This window comes from Artemia sp. Qi Xiang Cuo, chromosome 19 (assembly GCF_049724085.1).
Source record: "Artemia sp. Qi Xiang Cuo chromosome 19, ASM4972408v1, whole genome shotgun sequence".
Lineage (NCBI taxonomy): Eukaryota > Metazoa > Arthropoda > Branchiopoda > Anostraca > Artemiidae > Artemia > Artemia sp. Qi Xiang Cuo.
Genome location: NC_142812.1, coordinates 124,125 through 146,319, shown reverse-complemented (window position 1 = coordinate 146,319; position 22,195 = coordinate 124,125). Strand labels below are relative to the sequence as shown.

The following is a 22,195-nucleotide window of genomic DNA, read 5'->3' as shown; positions in this document are numbered from 1 at the left end:
AAGTTCCATGCGTTGCCCAATGCCCATTTTTGCGTTATGACGGCTTGACGCATGCATTAAAATAATTAAACTTATCCGGCAAAACGCAAACGGCAAAGTTTCAAAGTTTCAAAGACGGAATTCACTGAGAAACTTATCTTAGCAGTAAGAGGAAAGCCAATTATCTATGATAAAAAACATCCTGACCACTGTAAGCGCCATTTGTTGACTAAAGCTTGGAAAAAAGTTGCAGAGGAAGCTGGTCTAAAAGGAAAGAAGGAAAATTTTACTAGGCAAGTCTAGCCTAGCTAGACTTTTTGGTGAATTAGTGCAGATTATTTCCCTCAGTAAAGGTGCAGATTAGTCATCCCTGTAGCGTAGGATACAGAGGCTCTACCAATAGAACCATCATATACAAAATGAACTGATTTGTTTGTAAAGGTGCAGATTAGCTACCCTTAATGAAAACAACCTATTTCCTACTGTATGTTATTCAACCAATTGGCCTGTAAACTTGCACTGATATTGTCCAGTATAAGCACAATTTAAACAAATCAGTTCCTACTGTATATCCTGATTCTAATGGTAGAGCCTCTGCACCCTACACTACAGGGGTAGCCATTCTGCACCTTTATCAATTTATTAATGTTGTGCATCTACTGGACAGTATCTGTGCAGCTTCACAGCCTATTTTACTGGATAATATGGTCAATATATACGAAACCATATTATTGAGTTAGGACTAAAGTGAATACACTATTCGATGCCTTTTTTTATGCTGAATACGAATATAATAAGCATTTCTATCGGAAATGAATTTCATCCCCCCCCCCTATATAGGCTATACGTAACCTAACCCAACCTAACCTAACCTAACACTGAATTGGCATATACCGGGGGGGGGGCTGAAATTCATTTCCGAAATGCATATTATATTCGTAATCAGCATAAAAAAAAGGCATTGAATAGTGTATTCAATGTAGTCCTAACTAAATAATATGATTTCGTATATATTGACTGATAATATATAGTAAGAAATAGGTTGTTTTTATCAAGGGTAGCTAATCTGAACCTTTACTGTTCCCCCTCTAGTGGGAGGGTGCAGAGACCCTCCAACACAACTAGCATAAACAGTAAAAAGTGAGTCATTTGTATTCTGCTTCTACTGAAAAGTATCTATGCAACTTTAAAGCCCAATTAACAGTTAAAATAAGTTGTTTTTGCCAGGGAGAACTAGTCTGCACCTTTATCTTTACAGATTCTTGAATTAAAAAAAACCTAGCTCCAGTTTAGTTTTTTGCTCACTTGACGTTTGTGGTGTAGGCTCCTTGGTAAACCTGTTATAGAGCTGCCCATGTGCCATATGGTGCAGGTGTGCTGGCCAATAGAACCAGGATATACAGTGAGAAGTGATTTGTTTATATTCTGCTACTACTGGACAGTATCTGTGCAACTTTACAGCTCAATTGGATGAATAATATTGAGTAAAAAAATAGGTTTTGTTTACAGTGGGCAGCTCTACTACAGGTTTGTGTCCTTGAAAATTTTGATTTATAGGATCAGAGGAATGAATATTCAGAATAATTGATTATTGTATTTGGACAGAGCATTAAATTTTCAATTGAACAGTATATTTATTTCTTATCTATTTTATTATGGTCCTGTATTCCAAATTTATCAATTTTTCATTGTTCCTTGTCACCATCATGTCACCATGCAGTGGTTGCCGGAGAGTAAATATAAAGTAATTTGCTACCTTTTAGATCAAATTCCATTTTGTATTGTGATAAATCTACACCATATACTGCAGGGGTGCCTAATCTGTCCATGTATCAATGATTGAAGTAGCATCTCATAGCCAACAAAAGCTTTAGGTCCTCTTGAGCACATTAGCTTGTGTTTTTTTTAAAATAAATTAGGATATAATCCTCTACAACAGAGCCCAACCCTCTCATAAAAGAGGAGTAGTGAATCTGTTTTCGTACCCATACCAAACCATCTATTTTAAGGTCTTTTGGATTAAATTTTATATATTAATTTTTTTTTCTTGTTCTTGGCATCTCCACTAAGACCTGTGTTAAGTTGCAATCGCATCTAGGTTCCAGGCTTCTACATTCACGCTGAGTATTCTCTCTTGATCAGATCTGTGTTATTGGCCACTTATTTGTTGAAATGTAAATTATATTTTACCTCATAGAATATTTTCATCATCTAGTTAGTGAGCACATTACAAAGAAAATGACTGGGTAAGGCTTACAAGCAGAGTTTCCCTAGTGACATATAGTAGGGATTCCTCATCCAATTGCAGAATAAAATTTGATGATGTAAAAATGATGAAGAAGATTGGATCTATTAAACTAGCGTGAGGGGAAAATGGTGTTTTCATAACTGTTTTAATTAAAGTTAGTAGACTTCAACAAAAAGTTCAACATAACCCAACTAATTTCATCATTTTATTAAATGACCCCTAGTTGAGATCAACTACATTTTCCTAGTTCTGTGATATTGATAAAGTTCTCATGTCTTCTAAAACCAAATTTTATGAAAAGATTATACAAATCAAATTCTCATCCAGCATTCTTACAGTTGAACACTGTCAAAAACAGTCGAGATCACTTCAAGATGGCTTCAAAAGGGAGAAAAAGGACCAAATGTCCAAAAGTGGGTCTCAGAAAGGAAGAGACAAGAAGCCTTGTAAATAGTTTCAGAGCCTTCTGTTCCTCGAAGATCACATGGCAGATAGACAGACAGAGTCAAATTTTGCAGAAGTACTAAATGTAAGTATCTCATATTGCTGATTGGCGGGGCAATATTTTAGTATACTTAGTCAAATATTTTGTTCCAATTCTTTAAAAATTACCCATTAATCACAAATGCCGTTAATTAGAATAAATAGCTCTTATGAAAGTACTAAATAATCTTTGGCTTAAAGAGCGAGGTATTGACTAAGGAATGAACCCAATCATATACGTAATGTTTTCTGTCGTTTTAAGTTTTGATGTTGCTCCTTACTTTCAGTTAAAATACTTGTTTTTTATGTATAATTTCTGATCTTTATTTAAATAATGCTGGGAAATCCGGCACCCCCTTCATAGCAATGTCCCTTCTCCCATGAAACCTTCCTTCATGGTAAGATCCTCCCACATAACCCCCGAACCACCCCCACTACCACAAAAAATCCCCTCTGAAAACGTCTGTATACTTCCCAATAACCAATACTATATGTTAACATTGGGTAAAGTTCATAACTTTCAGCCCTCCCCCCGGGGACTTCGGGGGATTAAGTCATCCTAAAAGACATAGTTATCATATTTTCGACCATGCTGAACAAAACGGCTATCTCCAAATTTTTATCGGGTGACTGTGGGAAAAAATGAACATGAGAATGGGACTGAGTTGCCATATATTTTTTTGGTAACTTAAGCAGGAACCAAGAGCTTTAAATTCCGTTAAAATGAGTCCTCCCACAATATTCTAGAAGCACTGGGTCGATACGATCACCCCTTGGAAAAAAAATACAAAGAAATAAACAAGCATCCATGATCTTTCTTCTAGCAAAAAATGCACAATTCCACATTTTTGTAGATAGGAGCTTAAAACCTCCGTAGTAGGGTTCTTCGATACGCTGAATATGATGGTGTGATTTTCATTAATGTTCTATAGCTTTTAGGGGGTCTTTCCCCCTTTTTCTGAAAATCAGCCAAATTTTCTCAGGCGCGTAACTTTTGATAGGTAGCACTAAACTTGATGAAACTTATATATTTTAAATCAGCATTAAAATTTGATTCTTTTGATGTATCTATTGGTATCAGAATTCCGTTTTCTACAGTTTGGTTACCGTTGAGCCGGGTCACTCCTTACTTACAGTTTGTTACCATGAACTGTTTGAAAATTTTGTTGATGTAGCTCTCATGAAATACTGAAATATCCCTTGGTAGATCAAACTTTTGAATAATAATAATAATTTATTATAAAGACAATTACAATTATTACTAAATGTAAAAATATTGCCGCAAGCCTCTTACAAAATGTATTATATAATTTACATTTTTTACATAATTTAGGTTGAAATAGAAACACAAGATGTGATCGAAGAAATCGTCCTGGCTGGTTTCGATGATTCATCGGGAACTTCAACTTACCAAATCCGCCTTCAACTTCAACCCCAATCTCAACTCGAGGTGTCCCAATCTCAACTCCAAGCTCGAGTGTCCGAATACCAGCATCAAGTCCTGAGACTTCACAGCCTCCTTCAAAAAAAGGGAAAGTATCCAATAAAACTTCACTGCTTGAGGAGGAACTGATAAATGCAATCAGAGAAGATGTTGATTGCGACAAGGCATTTTGCGAAAGTCTTGTTGATGATCTGGAGAGGCTTAATCTGGCCACTAAAACTTTCCTCAAACATAAGATTCAGCAATTGGTTTATTTAGTATTCAGAGGCCAAATGAGAGACGATAGTTAGAAATCTATCCCATTAAATTTCAAAACCTTATTTCTTTTCACTTCTTGTTCGAGTTTTCTTATAAAAGCTTTCTTACATTCGATAGTTCAGGTAAAAGACAAGAAAAGCTGTTACACTATTGGAATAAATACTCGTTTTGCCAAGGTAAAGCACCTTCACTTGAATAAAAAAATTTGGAAAAATTATTGCGAATAACAATTGCTGCACTGCTAGAATTGTTTGAACCCTGGTGATTGCGTGTTTGCCCCCAGGTAGATTGTACTGCATGCCTCCATGTCCCATCAATTATTCTTCCATTACTGCTTGTAGTATCACCGAAAATTCTGGGACAATAATCCGAGCCTCTTGCCATTAAAAAATTGTGCAAACAGCAGCATGCCTTTATAATTGAGTCAATCGTTTTAAGTTTGCTGTCAATTGCTGCATAAAAAATCCGCCATCTGGCAGCCAGAATACCAAAGGCATTTTCTACTCACACAATACTACAGACCCCCAGTACTCACACAATTATTTTGATCAAGATTTATCTTTCCTAAACAGGAACAACAGGATCAAAATCTTGGACTTGATTTAGCCTATTTAAAAAGAGTATTTAAGAGATGGGCTAGTTTAATAAATTGTAAAAAGAGCATTCAAAATTAACGCAATTAATGATTGTGACAAAGGAGATGGGTTTTGTGTGCTTCACAATGCTTGAAAGGTATCTCAGCACATAACTGTATAACGTTTTGACCCAATTTGGACCACTGTTCCCATTTTTCACTGATAATTTTTCCTAAATTTGTTCTGATAATTTTCCCAAATTTCGTCGATTATTTTCCCAAATTTTTTACAAGCATGTGAAAAATGTGGGGAAATAATCAACGAAATTTGGAAAAATTATCAACGAAAATTTGGGAAGTTTTGACCCGACGGTCTAAATCGGGTCAAAACTTTCCAAATTCTCGTTGATAATAAACGAAATTCGGGAAAATTATTAACAAAAACTTGGGAAGTTTTGACCCGATTTAGACCTTTATATGGAAACGCTTTGCTGATGAGAAGATTGATCCACAAAACGCGCGGAAACACCTTGTTGATCAACAATCTTGATTCAATATTTTTTGTTGGACGGCGGAAAAACCCCTATAATGGAGCAAAATTTTTTTTATTAAGGTGTTTAGTTCATAAAAGGGGATGAACTAGACTGGTACCTTTTCAATTTACTTCTATTCTCATGTGATTTTTTGATATTGTAAACTAAATAATGAGGATTTATTGCACATAATCTAATCTCATTAAAAACAATCCTTTGCATTTCTGCTTGAAAATTGTTTTCTAATTTTGATGGTTTCTGACCCAAATCAAACAGTAAGTTGACACCAAATTATGGTGCATTCTGTCTTATTTCAGTTAATTTGTTTTTCATCTATTTTGTATTGTAAAAAGTCCACTTTGCCAGTTTCTAATAAAAAAAATAATTCACCATTAGGTTAACACAAATTTTAACTTGTGTTTTTTCTCTCTTAAGAAATATTTTGGGTCTTTTTCTGAAAAATCTATAAATTAGACCTCAATTGTTAACAAAGATCCAAAACAGTATTCTATAAACAAATTTCTTGAAATTGTCAAATAGTCTAGAAAATACCAAAAGGCCGTAAAAGTCATAGAATCTTAATGAAAATCACGCAATCAGATTCAGCGTAACAAAGAAACCTACTGTAGAGTTTTCAAGCTTCTATCTGCAAAACTATGGAATTTTGTATTTTTGGACAGAAGATAGATCACGGATGTGTCTTTATTCGTTTGTTTTTCCCCAGGGTGATGATATCGACCCAGGGTCCTGGAATTTCGTGACAAAACTCATTCGAACAGAAATTAATTGTTCTAGTGGCCTCTTTATGTGACCCAAAAGATTGAAGGGCAACTAGGCCCCCTCCACACCTCTTTTCCCAAAAGTGTCCGATTAAAATTTTGAGGTAGCCATTTTGTTCATCATAATTGAAAGGCCCAATATTTATGTCTTTGGATGTAACATGATCCCCCTCCCCCCAAACACAGCCCCAGAGGAAAGGTCTTTAAGTTATAAGGTTTCCCCATTGTTTACGCAAAGTATTTGTTATTGGGAAGTGCGTATACATTTTCGTATAGGGTGGGGGTAAACTTTCTTCTGGGGGGTTTTCCACGGGAGAATTTTCCATGGGTAGGGAAATTTCCAGGGGTTGAACTTGTCAGGAGAAATTATACACTGGGGGAATCTGCCAAAATTCCTAAACAAAATTCTTTTTATAGGTCTTGCGTTCTCTTTTTCGTCTCAATTTTATGCATGGAGATGTTAAGGGTAACTGTCAGGGGTAAATGTTCAACGAGACTGAATTGTCTAGAAGATCTTTCAATGGGAAGGGGGATTTCGCCGTGGAGGTGGGGCCGGATTGATTGACATTATTTAAAAGAGATCAGGAATTTAAAAAAATAAGTTTTTTCTGCTGAAAGTAAGAACGAACATTAAAATTTAAAACGAACAGAAATTACTACTTATATGAAAGGGATTGCTCCCTCCCATACACCTCATTTTTTACGCTAATGCTTGATTTTTGTCTCAATTCTTTCAGAACAACTCCTGAAACACAAAAGTTGTGCAAATATAATAAAAATTATCTTTTTTTAACGAACTAAAAAATTTAGCATAAAAAGCAAAGTGTTGAGGAGGGGTCAGTCCCCTTAATATAAGCAATGATTTCTGTTTGTTTTGTTTCAATGTTGTTCCTTACTTTCAGTAAAAAAAAAACTTTTTTTTTATTTTATTTAATATAATGATAGGGCGTCAAGTATGGGGGGGGGAGGAAGTATGACGGCACTAGACCCTTAAAGTCCAAACCGGCGGTGCTGATCTCCGTTTTGTGGCCATTCAGCCAGGAAGTGCAATGGGGTTTTTTCACTTTGATCAAATTTTGCACTTTGAACGGTTCGGATTTTAGATCCCCTTAGTTTTATATTTTAGAAATTGTAAAAGGTATTTTATCTATGAATCATTAGAGTGGTGGGTTTAAATAGTCCCTGGCTTTTGTTCTCTCCAATATGTATACTTTTGTAGTAGCTTTTTTCAAATTAGTCTATTTAAGATTTTTTTCAAAGTTGGATTTTGCTTGCTTTCAATAGAAAAACAAATTGATTATGCCTTTTCACCTGTTTTAAAACCAAATATATCATGAAAATACGTTTATAGACGAAGGGGTTTGATTCTAAAGGTTTTTTGTTTTATTATTTTTTGCTGTCCACATAGCCATCTCGTTAAAATATAGTTCATATTTTAATTTAGGTGTAATCCCTGCAATCCATCTTAGAATATAAAGGAGTGCCTTGTACAGTCATTACCTCATATCCTGCTACTCAATGTAAAAAGTCGAGGCTTATTCATAATGTTTTTTTTTACATTACTTCATTTCGATAGATTCGACATTGCAAACTACTATTAGTCGTCAACTCAACGGTTTACCCCCCATTTTGCACATAACATACTCTTAGACTATCTGCTGAAGGTGAGCATAAAGATAAAACTATTATTTTCTACTCCTTTGATATCGAGGGGTATTGTTTGGCATGAGAAGTCTGAGACCCAAATCCTTGTGATTGACGAGCAAGGACAGCAGGATGCTTCTCAGTAACCCATAGAAAACAAAAACATGTAAGATATAGAAAAATCTGCCATACTAAGTGTTATTTCATTCAATCCTGGGGAAACTGTTGATCTTGGCATATATCAGAGGCAAGATTCAAGCGTTGCCTATAGTAAATGAGCATATTTAAAGCTCCATACATGTATTCTTATTACAAAAACTTCAAACAGCCACTATATGAATGGAATAGTTGTATAAAATTCATAGGGGAATCTCTCCCTCTCTGCGAGTAAGTAATTATTTTATGTTTTTTTATTCTCTGAGTAAGTGACTCGTTTGTCTGCCCTCTTCTTTACATGCCAATGAGCCTTTGGAGGAATAGTAAAATGTAATATTGTATATTTCAAATTTTGTATTTCATGATGACCAAATATTATTTAATTGTTTATTTTAATTCTGTTCGTTTTAGGGTTTATTTATTCTTTATTAGTCATTCCCCGTCGTGTTGAGTTTTTTTTGACGAAAGTTTGTTTTTTGATTCATCGATAAAACAACCGTATCTTATATGGAAATTTTTCTCATGAGTTTTTTATTGAATGTAGGAAGAAGTTATGTTAAAATATTTTAAATCCCTCCCCTCGATTGTTTTTTTTAGAAAATTCGTCAAAAAAAACAAATAAAATGAATTAATTTACAAAGTTAGATCATTGGAGATGTTATACAGTTGTGTAGGTAATGTCACGATTCGATTGTGACAACAAATCGGTCAGATAAGCTTGAGAAACAAGGAATTATATCCTTCCAAGTTAAGCAGCAATTCGTAAACATAAGGTGATACTTATGGTGAGGTGAAACTTTCACGTAAGGTGAAACTTGTTTATGTAAGGTATTTGTTTTTGGGAAGTATGCATGTATTTTTCAGGTGGGGAGGAGAGGACGAATTACCTACTGGGGGGATTTTGCACGGTTATAATTTACCAAGGAGAAGAAACTTTCCAGGGGTTGAACTGTTCAGGGGAAGTTTTATACTGGGGGAATTTGCGAGAATTCTTATATACGTAATCATTTTTGTTCATTTCAAGTTTTAATCTTGCTCCATACTTTGAGCTGAAAAAAGTTGTTTTTTTCTTTAACTTTTAGAAATGGGATGCTGATTTACAGATGATTGTCAAAATATGTTTTCATTTTCATGCATTTTTTTATCGCTGTAACTCTTTCAACAAATTTGTCATTAAAAAGGAAGAATCCCCTTGTGAGGACCCAGTATTTAGAAATAAATATGTTTTATGTTGGTCAATGCACTATCAATCAATACAACAAGCCTTATATAATGCTACATGAGCAAAATCAGGAAATAGAAAACGTGAGTAAAAATTTTCGTGTTGAGCAAATTAGTCGAGCAGGATGAATAGTTTCCCAAAATGTCATTTAGAAACTTCAAAATTATTTCGGGTCTAAGTGTAGCTTTTTCGTAGTCAAGGAGCTTTTAAAACTGACTTGTTTTTTGGTTTATTAGTAGATTCTAAAATTATCTTGATTCCATATATTTTAACTGGACATGCTTGTACATGCTGGACATACTTTATTCTTAAAGACTTATTAATTTTTGATTTGTTTAAGCTCAACAGTTAAAAACATTTAATCTACCTTAACCTTTCAGTAAGCTTCAAATTATTTTCTGGTTTTGAGGTTATTTAATGAAAAATAATCATGATTTGTTTTTCATTGACTTCAGCAAATTACTTGAGTATGACTAAATCAACCAATTTATAATTATAGCAGTTCAAGTTTTTCAGCATATGCAGAACCAAGGAAACTGAGCTAAAAAAAGAAAAAATGGAGGTTTTACAAGATCCCTTAGAAAAAATGCTCTTGGAGCAAACAAAGAATGCCCAAAATCTGGACTATGTATTTGGCATGTATGTGGGTAATCAACTGAAGCAACTAGACAGAAAAAAAACGCTCTGGCAAAACTAAAAATTCAAAAGGTGTTATATGACCTGGCAACAACTGACGAGGTATAGACCTGATTTTTTTCCTCTTTTTTATATCAATTTTTTACTATGATTTAATAAAGAAACAAGTTTTTAACTTTGTAAAGGTCTGTTTAATTTTTAACAAACTGAGGAAAATGTGGTTATAAGTACTGTTACTTATCTTGTGCTTTGGTTATCTGAAACTCCAAAAGAGATGACCACTTTGCCGAGATAGCAGTCCATCATGACAATTGAAATATTCTTAAAATTTCAGTCAAGTCTCATTGGCCAGGAGTGTGTGATAATTGGATCCTTGCTGGTTCAAATGGCTGCTCCAAACAGAAGGCTCTGATAGCCTCCATTGACCAGGAATAATTTCTACGTTTCCTCGAATAGTATCAGTAAGGCTTGAATTACAGTAATCGGAGCTCACGGCTACTAGATTGTTATGAAGGCATACACATGCCATGGTTATGTTCTTGACCGTCTCTAACTTACTATCTATTGGCCTGTAAAATATTCTCCAGCGATTCTCTATGCTCATTCGACCTCTGAAGAATCTGTAGTTAAAAATTCTCTTAAGAGCGTGTTCATTTCCTAGGAAAGGTCCTATTAAATTATTTCTTAATAGAAAAGCCTGATCCCTAACAAATACAGGTGGTAAACTTTGGGTTCTAACGACTTTTTGTGGGGATAATTCTATTATGCTTTCTAGAATGCTTTTTTCAAAAGAGCTGTTTGAAAACACCCCAGAATCGCTCGCACTTCCTTCTGCACTGATATCCACAACTATGAACTTGTATGTTGCATCAGCAACAGTTAGAAGAACAATTCTGAAGAAAGTTTTATAGTTGTAGGACACTGAGCCTGAGTTTGTAGACATTTAATTCTTATGTTTGCCATCTATGGAACCCATGCAGTTCGGAAAGTCCAATCAGTCTTCAAAAGGTCTTGAAACTTGTTCAGTCTTCAATAGTAGGGGCCTCCATCACCATGGGTTGCAAGGTTTCCCATATAGCCTGAATAGTATTAGCTATCATTTTAGTAGCAGTGGACCTACCAATTAAATACTGAAAAGATAGCGAACGTTTTCTATCTCCAGTGGCTAAATATCTAAGTGTAAGAGCCAGTCTTTGCTCTCCACCAATACTTCTTCTCTACATCTAGTTTTTGAATAAAAGTACATCTAGTTTTTGAATAAACAGTTTTTGAACCAAAATGAGTATTTGTGATATGAAAATGATGAAAGTTGCATTCAAAGACAGTATTAAAAGGGCGATTATTTTTTTCTCTTTTTGTAAAATCCCCACAGTCAGCCCATACCATCCACTATTAGGTTTCAAAGTTTAAGTCAATTTAGAGCTTGGGAACTTTTTTAACAGTATTTTCCATGGCAAACTAAATCTAGTTTTTAAATAAAAAATAGTTTTTTAACCAAAATAAGTATGCATTCAAAGACGATGTTGAAAGGGCAATAAATTTTTTCTCTTTTTGTAACATCACCACAGTCAGCCCATGCCATCCACTATTTGGTTTCAAAGTTTATGTCAATTAAGACCTTAGGAACTTTGTTAACAGTATTTTCCATGGCAATCTACATCGATGTTTTGAATAAACAATGAAAAATATGCTGAATTATCTACTCTTAAAATCTCAATTTTAGTAAACAACAGCTAAACTTTTATTCCAAACCTGCTTATAGTTCTCCTATTAGAAATACCTAAAAAATAATATATCTTCCACACAAGACTATTTGTTTAGAGCAGTTGTTTAAAATCTATTTATATTATGTGTGTTATTAATCATAAAATCTTTTAATTATAGCAATTTTTGTCTTTACAGCTGATGATTGCCTCAAGCTATGGGTATCTCTAAAGAGAAAGTTTATGGAAAAGAGGAAGGCCACCAAATCTAGAAGTGGAGATGCTAGAAAAGAGGGAAAATAAGTGTGGGTGCTGTTCAAACACATGGGATTTATGGGACAGTACCTACAAGAACGTAATCTGGCCCAGAAATGCGTTTTTAGTCATAATTGTTTCCCTCTTTTTGAGGATGATTACACTATAGACAGTGCTGACATCAGCATTATGCCAGGAGTTGCCCTTGGCCTACATGACGCTGAGAACATGGTGACCCTGAGTGAAATAGAGTGTGAAAGTGATCCATTGGGGGATGTGGATAAATCAATACAGACTCCTCTACCCAGAAGTGACTCCCCAATACAGACTCCTTTACCCAGAGGTAACTTCGCGACGATAAGGGTTCCACAAAACAGCCCAGGAATGGATATTAGGAAAAAAAAGCAGGAGAATCAAGTTAAAGTAGTGACTTTCACTAAAAAAAAAAATGATAGTACATCTTTTGCCATTGGCCGGATAGCCCTTTCTACAGAGAGCTTTCTGAGCCAGTAATGCAGCAATGGTAATACAACCAAAGAACGAGCAAGTTTAGTGGGTGAACTTATATATACAAAACTAAATGGTCTTAGTGTAAGACAGCAAGTAGTGATGGAAAAAAAATTAATGATTTATTCTATGAATTTGAAATGGAACATCTTCCAATGGAGTGACCTTTTTATACTTTAGTATCATTTTATCACCATTTCAATAAAAAAAAAACAGAATAATAAAATTTTGTCTGATGTTAAAGCGTTATATATGTGACTAGCAGCAGTGCCTCTTGGATGACAGGCATACTAAAGAAAAATCATAAAGTGTACTCTTTTATGAGAACATGTGAAAGAATATTTTGACCCTGTTCCTCCCACATGAAATTTAAAGTCTCCTCCCCCCCCCCCCAGGATGAAAAAGTAATAAGTTTTAAATAAGTCCCTTAGCCACTAGATAAAACTGAGTAGATAAGAATATGTACAAGATTCAATACTATTCTAATTTATTCAAATAACTGCATAATGAGAAACAATTGCTCGGCTTGAGGCTTCAGGTACCTACCATGTTTCATTCCACTATTCTTTTCTGTTGGTGATTGTCTGGGAATCACCAACAGAGGCAAGGACCATTGCTGATACACTTACATATTTCGAACCGACCTCAGATCATAATAGACCAAAATGGTGATAAAAAAATATGACTTTATTTACTGTTAGCTAGGTGGCAGCAAACTTAACAGCTTGCAGACTCAGTGATTATTGCCAATATGTTTTAATGTTATGATTTATGTTGTCGGGCTAGTAATCATACGAAAAGCATAAATTTTATAGTATTTATTACCACATAACAAGTAAAATCACTGAGAGGTAAAGAGGTGTCAATACGCCCCCTATTTATATGCTATTCTTGCCAGAGCACACGCCCTTTGTCAGAAGAGAAATATTTGGCCAGGTATTCTCGCTGCTTGATAGCCAGCTCACCAGCCCTGTTAGAGTCGATTCGGTTGGTAATTTCCCTCATATTTGCCAACTGTTGATCTGCCCTCCAATATACATTTTCGAGGTCATTGGAGTCCACACCTGTTACTGTGGCAAACGATCTGACACCATTTGTGATGTCATCTGTGAGGAGGTAATTATGCAAGTAACATGCAGCTTTAATCAGGATAGTTACGGTGCTTGGCTTTAAAAGTATAGGGGATCTAAAATCTCTCCATTTGGAACTTAGGATATATGCTAGAGCATATATCGTCAGGCTGCTCTAGCGTGGAACGTTGTCTCAAGTGCCTTGGTAGTGGACACTCTCATTCTAGGAACAACCCTTGCCAGAATGAACCTTGTTGCTTCCATTGTGGATCTCATGAGCATACTGGATTTAGCTTTCGCTGCAAACAGTTAACCGAAAAAGTTGTAAAGAATAAAAAATGATTAGTGCAAAGACTATATCTCTGAATCTGAATGGTTTTGGGGATAAACAACATGTATTGCAGTCTATGCTGCGCGATCTGGATATTTTGTGTCTGCAAGAGCATCATCTTCTGGACCACTCTACTAGTCTTCTTTCGAGCCTGTCGCAGCAGTTTAAGTGTTTTATATCTCCAGCTACACCTACAGGTGGACGCCCATCAGGAGGCGTTTGCATTTTTATTCGAGAGAATTTTCCAGTTTCCGTGTTTGCCGTTAATCGATATTTTGTTGCTGTTCGAATCCCAGGGATTATTGTTTTTTCGTGCTATTTACCAACAAATTATCATACTATTGATTCGGATTTTTATTTCAATTTTGCATGTTTATAATTATCGCGAGGTGTGGCAAAAGTTCCATCAGATTTCCAGTGGCTTATTTGCGGGGATTTTAACTGCAACATTGCTATCTCTGATGTCCGCTCCTCCATTCTTTTATCTTTGTTTTCGGTTTTTACTATAGTTTCAAAAGATGCGGATTTTACGTCTGTCCATAATTCTGGTTCTTGCTCTAATCTAGACCATGTGCTGGTCTCAAATGCAGCGTTATTACCACAGCCTGTTCATGTTGGGTTGGATATGCCTATTAGTGACCATTTTTACCTTTCTTTTCATTTAAATATTCAAATTCGATCTTTTAAAATTATCCATCGTTCTAGTCAAATTGTAAATAAAATGATCTGGGATCGGGAAAAAATGTGCAAATATCATGAAGAATCAGATGCACTTTTAGCTAAAATAATTGTAAATTATTCTAAGGATGTTGATCAAATTGATATAGATCTATTTTACCTTGAAATTGTTCATAGTTTAAAAGTCGGGGCTAATAAAGCATTTAGAACTGATTCTTTCCGTCGTGGATCTCGTGTTTTAGGTTGGAACCTTAACCCGATTTTAAAGCAAAGCCAAAAGAATGCTTCTCAAGCTTGTTACCTTTGGAATTGCGCGGTAAAACCGCGATCTGGACCATTTTATGATGGTATGAAATTAACTAAACGCGTTTTTCGGGCTGAGTTGCCTTTGCATAATGAAATTATAAAAGATGAAATTGGTTCAAGGATTACTAGTGATAAGAATGAGCTTTGGAGTTTGGTTAATTCTAGACGTCGTAATAATAATTATTCACCAGATTCTAATAGTTCTCTGAAACTAGATGATTGGATAACTCATTATATTCAAGTTTTTTCATCCGGTGATGCGGCAGTTGAATCACGGCTTGACTCTTTATTATCGGAAGAAATTTCAAAGCCCCGCCCAAATAGTAAAATATCTATTTCTGTTGATGATGTAACGGTAGCAATTAAAGCTCTAAAAAGTAAGCATTCTTTTGATCATGATGGTATACATTCAAACCATATAAAATGGGCATCCCCCAAAGCAATCTTTCTCCTCGCTACTCTTTTTACTACTATTCTTTCTTCTGGAGTTCTTCCAACTAGCTTTTCTCGTGCTACCACTTCACCCCTTTCAAAAAAGGAGGGAATACGAATCGATGTTCTGATTACAGGCCGATTACTGTTTCGTGCCAGGTTAGCCAAGTTTTTGAGTTAGTTTTATTAAAGTATCTGGAGTCTTGTAACCAAGGCCTGAATCAAACTGGGTTCCGTAAGGGTCTAAGCATGGATGTTGCTCATACCCTCCTTTCAAGAATAATATCATTTTGTAAGCAATGGGATAGAGTTTATACACTTGCGTTAGATTTTGCGGCGGCGTATGATTCAATTATCCATTCTTGGGCTATGACTGCGCTTCTGAAGAATAATGTCCCACTACCAGTAGTGTTGGTTTTAAAAAAGTGGTATGGCTCCTCTTGTATTCGTATTAAGTGGAAGAATCAGTTTAGTGATTATAATGTTAAGTTATGTAGGGGGCTGAGACAAGGAAGCATTATTTCTCCTTTGATTTTCAATATTACTGTTTCGGGGCTGTTTGATCAAATTAAGTTGACTTTTATTTATGGTAAAGGTTATGTTCTGTCGTGGATTGCTTACGCAGGTGATTTACTCCTTTTGAGTCGCTCACTTCAGTCACTTCAACAAAATTTAGATTTTTTAGCAAAGGGTTGTAGCGAGCATGGACTTCGTTTTCACCCTGAAAGTGTCAGTTTTTAATACTTGGTCCTAAGGCTAATGATCTCGTTAAATCAGAAATTTCTGTTCGTATTTATGATAGTATTTTAAAACCTTTGGAATCTTTTTTATATCTTGGTGTACCTTATGGACCAACTTTAGCTCTATGCCGTGCTTCTATTTCTAAAGCAGTTAAAAGTAGAATAGCGTCTAGTTTCGGGGCAGTAATTTTGTCTTCGCGATCTTCTTTCTCGGAAATCACTGGCTCGGGTATATAATACAGTCGCTTTGCCTCAAATTTTAGTTTTTTCATCGCTTCTCCCGTTTTTTAGAATTAGTAATATTGCGCATGTAAAAACCACATTTTTTAATTTTGCTAATGCCTTTGCCGCTTTTCTAAATCTGAATCAAATACTTTTTTAATGAATGCATATAAAATAAAAAACCCTGTTGATGTTTTTGAGAAAAAGCAAAAGAATTTTTTATCCAAATTAAATGTTTTTTCTCATAATTTATATAGAGCTGCGCACGAAGCTTAATTTATTTTATTTGATTTAATTTTTGAATGAAGTGTTAATTTGTGAACTGTTAATTTATTATCTATTGAATGAAGTGTTAATTTGTGTGGTAATTTTGATTGAAGGCCTTTGCGTATTTGTTGTTATATAGTTTAAGATAATTTTATGGCCTGTTGATTAGCGGTTATTATTTTTATTTATTTCTTTTTTTACTCTTCGTATTCGGAGGAAATAAAAAGTTTGAATTGAATTGAATTGAAAATCATTATCTATTATTCTCCTTGCTCGGGACAGACGATAATTAAATGTTCTTCCACAGCTGAGAGGTCCTTATCTCCACAGGAACGTGCCTTATTTGGTTTTAGAGGAAAGACTTCATTGCCCACAAACATATAAGGAAACTTGAATGATTGTGGGCTCATATTGGGAAGAGGTTGGGGTATAGATATGTTCAATCTATTTTCATTCAGGGCTCACACAAATCATGAAAATGCAAATATTCCAGCGTCACCTTCATTTCCATAGCTCCCTATATCAACATATGTGAAACGGTAATTTGCATCACACACAGCAAAGCGGACCACCGAAAAATAAATTTTATAGTTGCAAAACTCAGAACCACTTTTGAACGATGCCTGGATTTCTATATGTTTTCCATCAATTGATCCTAGACAATTTGGGAAATTCCATCTAGGCCAGCATTCTTCAATGATCTTGAAAAAATCCTCTTTCAATGGGAATTTGAGGTAATTGGCTTACAAAACTTCGCCAATTTCTTTCAAAGTGTCTTTTATAGTAGATGATGTTTTTAACTCGTAAGTTGCAAAATTCTACAACTATAGGTCTAGCTTTCGCAGATAGTTTGCCAATGCTTATGGATGATACAACATCAGGCTGAGTAATTGGTATGTCAGAAAATTTGCCAGCACATAGCTGACATGTATCGACTTTCAGTGTTTTCGATGAAGGCATCTCCTTTCACCCCAAAGACTGTAATTTGGTTGCTTAAAGCCTGCTGTTCAAAACGGTCATTTAATCTTGCCAGGTTGGACTGAATAGGCCTGAAATAGCTTTCAAGGTCTTTCAAGGGTGACTCTAGACTAGCCAAAGAAGATTAAGTGGAAAATATGCGTTCGTTGTTGCTTATCTGATAAGATAGTGACATCATTTTGCATGAATACCTGTTCCTCTGTCATTTTAATCACTGCCTCATCTACTTGGGTTAAGATCTTAGCCAATATGAGGTCATCAAGTAACCCTTTTACTGAAGATTTAAGGTTTTCAGGCTGCAGAAAATCTGCCAGCATTTTATGTTTGATTTTATACTATTTATGTGGTTAGTGAGCTTGACAGGGGTCGTACAGTGAGCAACGTCCAAGATTAGGCACTATGGGGCCTTCCCAAGACCGAAATAGGGACCAGATCGGGACGGTTTTTCAATAACCAGGTTAGCAAACCAAATAACATAAACTTAACATGGACAAGTCGTTCTGCTGAGACGCTTTTTATCAAAGGTCTTGTTCCAGCAACAACCAAAAGTACTGTTTATCGACAACCCACAATTGAAATCTGTGTTTGTGAATCTTGTTGGTCAGATAAAGCGGGAATTAAAAAAAAAATCACGGCAAAACATTATATTGTAAAATTGTAGAAGAGAAAAAAGAGATACTTTGCTATGAATGCTTTCATATCTATTTCTTATAAATCAAATGTCTTTGTTTAATTATCGTTCACATATATGGGTGAACTAAATAAAGGCTATATATCCTACAAGATTCCTTAACTTAGGTCAAAACAAGGTCAACATACTACTCACTACATTTCCTAAAAACTACTATGTCTAAATGCAATAATACTTTCACTTTAAAACATGCCTCCTCTCTCTTATGATCCCATATATAGGTTTTATAAGATTATAATTGCTTGGTAAATGTTTAACAACTAAATTTGGCACATCTGTTTGGCCAAAAATGATGAATTAAGTAGGTGAAGGTCTAAAATTTAGCGCTTTTAGAACTAGACATACCAGAACAAAGAAGGACAAAATGGTAAATTTGTAGATATTTTAGTAAATTTGTAGTTGGCTATACAATTTAGCTGGGATGAAAGTGAAAATGTCATTTGATGTCTTTTTTTATGCTCTTTCATAATTCAGTAGTTGCTTCTGGGGCCAATTGCATATTGAACCCTTGAAACCAAAGGTGTTTCATTTTTTAACCTCACAAAGTTATCAACATTAGGTAAGTTATTTAAAAGTGGTTAAAAATGTGGTAAAGTGGTTTTAATGTTATTAAGGTGAGGTTGTTGTTGATACCTTTATTCTCCCTTTATAAGGGAGATAAAATATGGCTCGAAGGTAATTAAACTTCGGTAGCGTGCCTTAGGCTATGACTTGACTAATGAGGCGTAACAGCTGGGAATATTCGAGGGACTAAATTTAGATTAAAGAGAGGTTGGCTATATACTTTTATATATACTTTTATTCAGCTAACATACACTAGTACAGGGTTTGATAATATATATATATATATATATATATATATATATATATATATATATATATATTTTATATATATATATATATATATATATATATATATATATATATATATATATATATATATATATATATATATATATATATATATATATATATATATATATATATATATATATATATATATATATATATATATATATATATATATATATATATATATATATATATATATATATATATATATATATATATATATATTCCGCTGGGGCTTGTGGTTCCAGGGAGACAACAAGTATCAGAAATTTACAATAAGATATAATGCAATAAGATACTTAGACACCTACAATAAGCCGACAATATTCCAAGGTATTTCTAATATCAACGAACCAGAGGTCAGTCCGGCATAAGATTAGTATCTGACACACCTTCCCCATAAAATATATCTTACACATTTTATCAACCACACCTTATCGGGACCCACTGACGCACATAGCTAGGAAGTGGTAATTTCTCAATTTCCTATTAAGCATACACCTGCCAGGATATGTTCCTTATCTTAATAAACAGAGGTATTTATAAACTTTTGTATTTGCGTCTTAATATTTTACTAAATTCCAAATTGACTTAATTAGAAAGCGTCACCACAATAATCCCTATTTTAAGAAGAGTTACAATCAACTCTCAATATTTTACTTTTAACAAAATGGAATTTTGTACATAGTTCTTATACTGCCAGCATTATATTAGTGTTTTTGCACACAGAGAGAAGCTAGTGCTTTTGTTTGAGAAGCTAGAATTCCAATCAATTGGTAACAGGTGACCAAAGAAGACAGAATACATCTACGGTGAACAGTGACACAGTAATTTAAGAATTAATTTGTGTTAATTAATCAGTTTTGTATAGTTTGGATAAAATAAATTTGAGGTAAAAACGGTAATTCTACACTATTTATTATAAAATAGCAATGCTTCGGGGAACATTCGGCAGCTATGGGAAGCAACCATCGTCATCGGGTCAAATATTTAAGGATGGTATTTCTTATTTCCCAGAATTGCAGCTTGGAATAAATTATCAAGAAGGAACCATTGTTTACTATGGAAAATATTATGTGAAAGATGTAGCCGTAAAACGCGTGTCTTCTAAAACAGCTCTCTCATCCCACAGAGAGATATTTATCTTAAGGTGGTGCGACCATCCCAACGTTTTAAGGTTACTGCATACTGCCTGGGATGGCAGCTTTCGCTATTTTGCTTTTGAACCATGCAAAATTAGCCTAAAATCATAAATTGAACATCAGAAAAGGGTCCAAACGATCTTTTGTGCACCCCTATTATGCATCAAGACATGTTTGTGGGAGGCGAACAATGGAATGGGTTACATCCATGGCCTAGACCTAGCCCATGGATCTATTAGACCAGGAAATATACTACTTTCATATAACAACTATCGGGGACCGTTAAAGACCATGCAGTCATACTTTGGTCTCTGCAAATCCACAAATGATAAGCCAGAAAGAATGATGAGCCAGCTTACAGCTGAGACTTTGGACGTGTTTGACATGGGTCGTGTCATTTTCTATGCTCTTACAGGAGATCCCTCTCTCCTTGACCAGACAATAACAAGAACTAACCGTCAATTTGTTGTAGATGTTTTGTCACAAAAGAAGTTTGACGACACGGCCCAGTGCCTTCTTAGATCCATTTTGACTGAGGAAGAACAACCAAATGCCAAAGTAATCTTAAGACACCCTATGTTTTGGACATTAAAAAAAAACCTTGGAGTTCTTTCTGACGACATCGTTTTGATGTCAAATTTATCTGAAACAGAGGAGCAAGCGACTGTATCCTGTTGGCGAAATACTGGAAAGCCGAAAACCTGCTGCCCTGGCTGGAAACTGGCTGTCAAATCTCGATAGGGAGCTACATTATTGGATAAAAAATGATACACATAGAAAATATGACACTGCAAAGATAAAAGACCTATTATGTTTACTAAGAAACTGGACTCATCACTTTTATGAGTTGGAGGTTGAAAGCCATGTTATTGGGCAATCACCGGACGAATTGTGTAAATACTTCGAAACACAATTTCCAGACTTGCTGATGCATGTTTTTAATGTTTTCAGTTGCACTAAAGAAGAAGCAACTTTTAGGCTGTACTATGGTATTGTTACTCACAGTGAAGAAGTGAAAAATTCTCGACAGGTAAATTAGCAAAACAAAACTGATCCCATAGCATGGGATTTTAAAGGTGCCCTGTGACATCACGATATCCCTGGCAAGATTCCCATGAGAGCCCTGTTTCCAGCTCTCAGGCTTTTCGGGATTCCAGGTGTTCCAATATTCTCCCTAGCAACCGCCATTGTTTTTCTAATATCCCTCTAAAAATAGAAGCCCCCATATAGGAGTATAGACGGCTATTGCCGGAAGATGCCCGGGTATCCCATTATTCTTTTAGTATTTAAAAAGTTCAGCGTGTCAACATCAAAATGGATGCTCATACATTTTTGGACGTTGAAAGTGTTAGCGAGATTGAATCTAGAGTGCCTGAAGTAACAGTGGAAATTACAAGGTTGCCGAGTAACCCTACAATGGGACAAGATGTATGCAGGATTTGTTATATCATTAAGCAAGTTCAAGTCGGAAGAACGATTATGCTTTGCGGCTAAAGTGAATATAATGCATATACAGAAACTACAAGACAGATTAAATGCGTTAGCGAACTATATTGAAGAGAACAATCTATAAAAAAACAGTTTGTTACTAGTAAAATTTTGTTATTTGTATATGGTAATGTGTGTTAAAATGGATGAATTTGAGAGCCAGAAAATCTTACGTAATCTAGTAAAATTCGAGAAGTGGTTAATCTAGTCACAGAGACAGAGCATGCGCTTGGAATTTTGCCAGGGCTTGTCGTCAGAATCGTGCCAGGGTGGGAGTCTTGCCAGGGATGTTGTGAGGTAACAGGGCACCTTTAAAATCCCATGTTAATCTGTTTTGGGCCCCGTTAAATAGATTGCCCCACACTACTAGCAACAAGCCGCATTAATCCAACACAGATATGCACGCTCCTTCTTCCTTTTTTTATTTATTTCTTAAAAAGTAGAACGCAATATCTAACTTTATCTTAAAGAGTTGAAGAAGGGGGAGCCCCTCTATGTTCTTACTTTCAGTTGAAGAAACTTGTAAGTTGCCCCCCCAGTCCCATGTCACATTACTCCACTGCTTCCCAGAGTATTT

The 22,195-nt window shown here is 35.1% G+C and overlaps 1 protein-coding gene across 1 annotated transcript; it reads left to right on the top strand.

Annotated features, from left to right (window-relative positions):
- The first annotated feature begins 20,325 nt into the window (after positions 1 to 20,325).
- On the top strand, positions 20,326 to 20,871 carry LOC148940386 (serine/threonine-protein kinase/endoribonuclease ire-1-like). Its single transcript, XM_089105531.1, has one exon. It carries the CDS (start codon positions 20,326 to 20,328, stop codon positions 20,869 to 20,871), a length of 546 nt encoding a protein of 181 aa, XP_088961657.1.
- The last annotated feature ends 1,324 nt before the right edge of the window (positions 20,872 to 22,195 follow it).